This window comes from Gavialis gangeticus, unplaced genomic scaffold (genome assembly GCF_001723915.1).
Source record: "Gavialis gangeticus isolate Ggan-Ray unplaced genomic scaffold, GavGan_comp1, whole genome shotgun sequence".
Lineage (NCBI taxonomy): Eukaryota > Metazoa > Chordata > Crocodylia > Gavialidae > Gavialis > Gavialis gangeticus.
The window spans coordinates 3,706,673-3,713,022 of record NW_017729019.1 but is presented as its reverse complement, the minus strand read 5'-3'; the positions used below and the strand labels follow the sequence as shown (position 1 = coordinate 3,713,022).

The following is a 6,350-nucleotide window of genomic DNA, read 5'->3' as shown; positions in this document are numbered from 1 at the left end:
CGAGCGCACCTGCGCGGGCAGCGACGCACCTGCGGCTCGAAAGATGCGCCTCGGCCGCTTGCGCGCGCAGCTCGCCCCCCTCCCCCCCCCGGGCCGTGAGGTGCCTTCCCCGGGTGGGCGCGCACGGCCTCGCTGCGCCCGCAAAGCGGGGACCCGCCGCACTGCGGAGCCTTCTTAATCTCTCCCCTTCATGCAACAGGAAGAGGAGCGGGGGGGGGGATTCAAATCTTAGGGCTCCCCCCCTTCACTCCTCATGACATCAGGCGAGCCCCTGCTCCATCCCCTCCGCCCTAGGGCCAAGGGTCCTGTTTGCAGCCTCCTCCTGCCCCGGCAACGCCTCCCCGGCCCTCGGCTGCCTCGTCGTTTCCTCCATCTGAAATCACAGAGGCCCGTCACCTAGCAACCATGGCCGGGATCTCAAACAAACCCCGGGATGGTGTAAGCTGCTGCTCCCAAGCCCTGCCTGCCCGAGGAGATCCCTGCCGCTGAAGGATGCCACCCACCAGGGGCTCCTTCCCTTGCTGCAGCTGTGACAGTAAAGACCCCTCCGGTGGCAAGGCTGGGACCTCCCAGGTAAGGGGCATCTAGCTACCTCTGCTCGCCATCGGGACTTTACGCTGCGTAGCGATGAACCAGATCCAAGGAGCAAGGCAGGGTCGTGTTTATCATGCCCGACTCCCCTTCATCTTGATCCTGGCTCCCTCTTCCCTTCCTTTCCCTAAAGCGCGTGTGATCCGGTTAAACTGGGAGCTCTCTCAGCCCAGACCTCTTGCCAACCCTTGACCTCGGATGCAAGCAGGCGGAGCAATTGTGTCCGCACCTCTGCCGAAATGCATCTGCCTCTGGGGTGGAACGCAGCAGCTCTTGTACACGGGATGGCAACATTCAGCAACAGGTTGATAAGAAGGAATTTAGATTGTAGGGAGAAGGGGGCAGAGAGAGCTGTGAATATAATTCCCCAGCTTAGACTCTGTCCTACAGGAGGGATCATATCTTTGCTCCTGTGAAAGGTACCATGGGGAACCCAAATCCAGCGGCTGCTTGTGAAAATGCCGACCTCGGTTTCCTCTCTTTATAGGCTGTGCACATAACACAGGCCATACTTTTTTGAAGTGTGCCTGCAAATCACATAATGTAGCAGAGGAAACTCAAGGACAATGCAGTGCACACAAATACTTCAACTCCCCTTCTCTATAAACTGTAGAGAGTTCGTATCAGGGTGCAATTTTAAAATGAGCTTTTTGGCATTTTAAAACTGCCTGGTACACATTCCTCAGGGTGCTGCTGTAATAACAGGGAGCATAAATTTATGCTGGGTGCAGCTGTACAGAGCTCAATGCAAGATCTGAGCCTGAGTTAGCATCGTTTGATACCATAGCGCTGAATGGCTTTGGGCACAGCCTGGTTTAGACTGATTGCCTAGACAGCATTAATAAGCACAGAAAAGGTCCAAAATCCCACAGCGTTGATCAAGATAATCCAGGACAGAATCTCCCTAGCAGAAGAACAAGGAATACTAGCAAGCAGAAGGGGTTTTACAGATATCTAAACTGCAAGACAGAGGTTTGTTATGGGCAATCACTGGAAAGGTAGCTGGGGAGCATTCCCTTGCAACTAAAGCCTCTGTTACAAGTCCTGGTAGTCTGAACAGTGCTGGGGGAGATGCCTTCCCTTTAAAAAGCAAAAGCCTATCTGGAGCATCTCTTACAGCGCTTTTGGGATCCCCTGCACAGCTCTAACAGCATGTAAGGGCAATGCCTAGACATACCTCCTGCAGTAGCACTCTCTAGGCCGATGTGCCACACTTGACTACTTTGCACTGGGCATGAGGTTCACCACAGGATGCTCCTGGCAGAAGAGATCTAGACAGCAGGCTTCTCCAAGCATGAACTATTGCCAGTTTTTCCTCTGTTCCAGAGAGGTTCTCTTACTGAGCTCGCTCCCCTTGCCCAGGAGCAGGACCCTTGGAATCGCCTGCATGCAACACCCACCTTGTCTAGCGTCAGGAGGGAAGTCTGGTACCTGGAACCTGGGGTAAGGAGATAGCACTGCTGTACCGTTCTACCCTTCCTATCCCCCCACCCCTCCCAAACAGCTCCCCCCCGCACACAGACTAGAAACAGATGTCGCATTTGTCACAGGACCAGTTGTGTCACGATTCCATCTATTAACATATGCAGCAACTTTCTCTGATCACCTTTGGCAGGTTCCCCAGGACAGCCTGGACTTTAACCTGAGCTCGTTGTATGACCACCACAAGGAGCTGCTCAGAGACAAGAACCAGGTAGTCATCCACAAGGAGACACTCTTTGATGACCATGGGTGAGCACAATCGCATGTTTTTCCAGAGCCCAGACAATAGTGCAGCTACTGCTACAAACAGCTTTTTCGTGCCAACCAGTGTGCCATTCCCCTAAGCTGGGAGGGAGCCAGCAGCTCTGCCACCCCACACGACCTCATATATACGTGGTGCAGCCAACATGGCCTAAGGCTCCAGCTTGTGTCTTGGCCTTTGTTAGCCTTCTGCTAAGTTAAAACCTCAGGCAGTGCCCATCGTTTCCCGCATTCCCCATTGCCATCAGTCTGGAGCTGCTCTTACTTAACTGGGATCTGAAGGAGCCTAGATTCAGCTGCCACCAAGATTGCATGGAAGACCAGCAGCAGCAGCACCTTGAGGCTAGCCTCGTGTCCAAGGCCAAAATGGGATGCAGAGTACCAGAGGTAGGACACAGCTCATCACACCACCAGCTTACCTCAGTCTTGAGAGCACAAGGCAAGAGAAGCCTATGGGATACAATGCATCAGAGCGGGCAGTTCTCTTGATGCCCCCCTTACCATACCATTCAGTTGTGTGGCATATTTATTATACCCAAAAGGGGGATTCAGCCTCCACATGCCATGACTACTTTGGGTCAAAAGAGCACTGGAAAGAGACAGGGGTTTAGAGTCTATATGCCAGGACACAGATCTCCCATATGGAGCTGCTGTCCACATATAGGTGAGGCACTAAAGGGGTTGGGGCTGCTTGCCCATTCCCACAGGCTGCAACTGCCTACCCTGAGGCTCTTGAACATTTTCATTCCAGTTGCACAAATTTCAACCCTGCAGAAAATTAAGTAGGATCAGGACAGCAGCAAGTCCCTTAGCCAGACTGTGCCCAGGCAGGAACCTGCTGGCTACCTCTCCAACTTGCTCTACGAGCAATTCAGGTGCTGGAATGCGCAGTATGGCTTCATTCACACCAACCCCAACTTTGAAAGGACTTAATTGAGAGATACCACAATAGGAATCAGTCATCTGATCACAGGGTGCTAAAGTTTTAAAGCTACTTCTGCTAGAAAAGTCTGGAGTTAAAATACAGACCAGCAAGAAGGATGAACAGTTGAACAAGAGGTATTAGTAGGAAGGAGATCACATTCTCAGCATCATCCAAGAAGTGTCTTCGTTTATCTCGTAAAATCCGTATCTAGCCCCTTGCTGCGGAGACGACCAGTAATAACAAAAGTGAAACTTCAGGATAAGTTTGCTGCTTAAACCTGTTACTAAACTCTCCCTGCCCATAAGTTTCTCTAAGCAAAAAATATTCCCTCTCCCCATTGGTTTTATATCCTGGGCTTCTTAACAAGCTGCATGTAAATCAGCCAACCCAGCAGAACATTACTCAGGAACTTGCTAGCGGCTTCCATCCCTGCAGCAGGGCAGTGACTGGAAGAGCCGTGTCAGCAGGAAGCCAGGGAATCCCAGATCTTACTTCATTTCTCTTGCTAGTCAGACACAGAGGAGGAAGACAGACTGTGTGTTGTGGTTCCTGGCAGCTGGCATCTCCTCACTGTTAGCAGTTGCCAACTCTTATTTTTTTCTTACAAACTTCAGGGTATTTGTGGGGTCTTTCTTCAAGAGCCAGCTTACAGAGCCAGGTGATTATGAGGATCTGAGCTTTCTTTTCTTTTTTTAAATGAAAGTGCCTAGTCCCCTGGCTTTCAGAGGAAAGGTTGAAAGCATGATACAAGTGTGACTTACCAGGTTCAAAACCCACAATGTAAATACGAATTCCTAATATGTAAAACCTCATGGTTGGGGAGCGGGGTGGCAATGGGGCTGACTCATAATTTTTAAAAGCTTGGGACTGACAAAGCACCAATAGTCTCTCTCTGTGCTAATTTCCTATCACATTATTATGCACAAGTGGTTGCTACTAGGGGAGAGAGGCACAATAACATGGCATTTCTCATTCAAAAGATCTGTTCTGCAGTCAGACCCAATAACATGGACAGCTGTGAGCAAGGAGCAGGTTACTGCCTTTGCTGGGATCAGCCCCTAGATGCATTAAATCAGATCCACTGTGTTTTATTTGTGTTATAGTTGCACCCACGTGCCTTGTAAAGAATCCAGGCTGCATAGTGTCAGGTGCTATACACCCCCCGAGAGAAGGGTAGCCTCTAAACAGCATCTAATACATCTCATTGTTCACTACAGAGTACTGAAGGGGCTTGACTCTGTACAGGAACCTAAGCCACTCCCTGCTGAAAGCCGTATGTCCCAGGGACTGCCTACAAGATGCTGGGTCAGCCCAACAAAGGAATCAGTCCACAGCATCAAGGGCACAATCGGTAAGGGCAGTGGGCAGGGGCTGTTCCTTTAATGTGTGAAACGGAGGCATCCTCCTGTAGACAGATGCTCTGCTATTGTCACAGTTGTTTTAAGTATCCTGGTCTCACTGTAGAGTAAAAAAACTGTAAGAAAACTAGGCTGGAATGATTTAGAGACAGGATCCAAGGCACAGATACATTAAGCCTAGCTGTCGGAGGCAATGAGCATCTCCTATTCCAGCTCAAGACAACAGGACATGCATATGCTCAGCCTTGCTAAAAATCAAGCATCATGGGCTTCACCCAAGATGATGCAGGGAGCCTGGGTCAGAGCCAGAAACGCACTGGAGTCAGAAAGGACTCACGGACAAAGTGCTAGGCTGGGAGTCAGGAGACCTAATCAATGCTACCAACCAGCTGCTGTTTTGGGTAATACACCTCCACCTTCTGTGCAAGAAGCAGTGGCAGCAGTATTCCTTTGTAACATACTTTGGATTCTACGAAAAAATGCCCTAGGGGAGCCGAGTGTTCCCATGACCAGTAGCAGAATTTGCTTGGTAATACCTTTTATTGGACCAACTAGAGGGCTGAGAGATGTTAAACAAGTTTTCAAGCAAAAAATGCCCAAGGATAAAATACAGTCTAAACTAAATACCAGGTAGTTTAGACTGTATTTTAGTTCAGACTGCATAGTTGGTCCGAAAGAAGGTATTACCAAGCAAATCCTGCATCTTGGGATTATGGACAGTCGTATCTATAATACCACGGCAGCACCGCTATGACTGCCAGCTACAGTCCCAGCTCAGAATGACGCTACATGAAGTCTGCCCCAGCGGTGCTATTGTAGGACATTTTCAATGCTTGTAGGCCTGACAAGTGCATGCCTCCTTCTTCTTCCAGAGTGCCCACATAACGCTTCCACCAACAGCGGGTACTCCCGCAAAGATAACGGAGGCTTCTTTTCTCAATGAAGACTGCGCCAACCTTTGCCACTGCTGCCGGACTGGATCTTCTTTGGATGAACATAACTCTCATCCCCATTGCATTCTTGTAAAGCCCTTCATTCAGCCAAGCCCACCAAACGAACACAGCTCTGGTATTTTGTTTCCATGTTTTTTTCCTTTCCTTTCTACCTCACCCTTCTCTCCATTCCAGATAAATGCTCCATCCCTCACTATGGAGGCACTGTATGTAGTTGTTCTGGCCCACAAACAACTACTGCACAGAACACATTACACCAGAGGTGGGCAAAATGCAGCCCATCAGGCCATTCTATCCAGCACACAGGGCCCCTAAAAAATTTAGAAAATAAATATTTGTCTGCCCCTGGCTGCCTATCATGCCACCCTCGATGACTTGCCAAAACTCAGTAAGCATCCCTCCGCCCAAAATAATTGCCCACCCCTGCATTACACTATCTCTGCATCTCCAATTTGGCTCCAGCCACCCAACTTTCATCAGGCTAGATTCGAGTAGTCTCAAATTCTGGTGACCCAAACTTCACTCTGGATGGGACATTTCAAAGTTGTGGAGTATCAGTCTCTCCTTGCAAAGCAGCATGTGGCCATTCATGCCTTGTATCAACCTGGGCTACTGAAAATGGAGAAACCTATGATTAAAGCCTACTTTCTAGGACGAGGGTCTCAAACATTAGCAGTTGCTTATTTACTGAAGAACTAGGGATGCTCCATGAAGTGAAAAGGCAGCACATTTAAAACTAATAAAAGGACATGTATTTTCACATTGCACTTAGTGGGACAG

General features: G+C 49.4%; 1 protein-coding gene across 2 annotated transcripts; it reads left to right on the top strand.

The window, feature by feature from the left end:
- The first annotated feature begins 357 nt into the window (after positions 1–357).
- On the top strand, positions 358–5,691 carry CUNH1orf194 (chromosome unknown C1orf194 homolog). 2 transcript variants are annotated; one of them, XM_019513840.1, is made up of 6 exons: positions 358–438; positions 472–573; positions 1,918–2,034; positions 2,207–2,322; positions 4,477–4,610; positions 5,490–5,691. In XM_019513840.1, the coding sequence occupies exons 2-6, from the start codon at positions 493–495 to the stop codon at positions 5,558–5,560; spliced, it is 519 nt and encodes a 172-aa protein (XP_019369385.1). In that variant the 5' UTR covers positions 358–438; positions 472–492; the 3' UTR covers positions 5,561–5,691. The 2 variants fall into 2 exon arrangements, with proteins under 2 accessions (XP_019369385.1, XP_019369384.1); XM_019513839.1 differs by having other exon boundaries at positions 433–573.
- Positions 5,692–6,350: the final 659 nt, after the last annotated feature.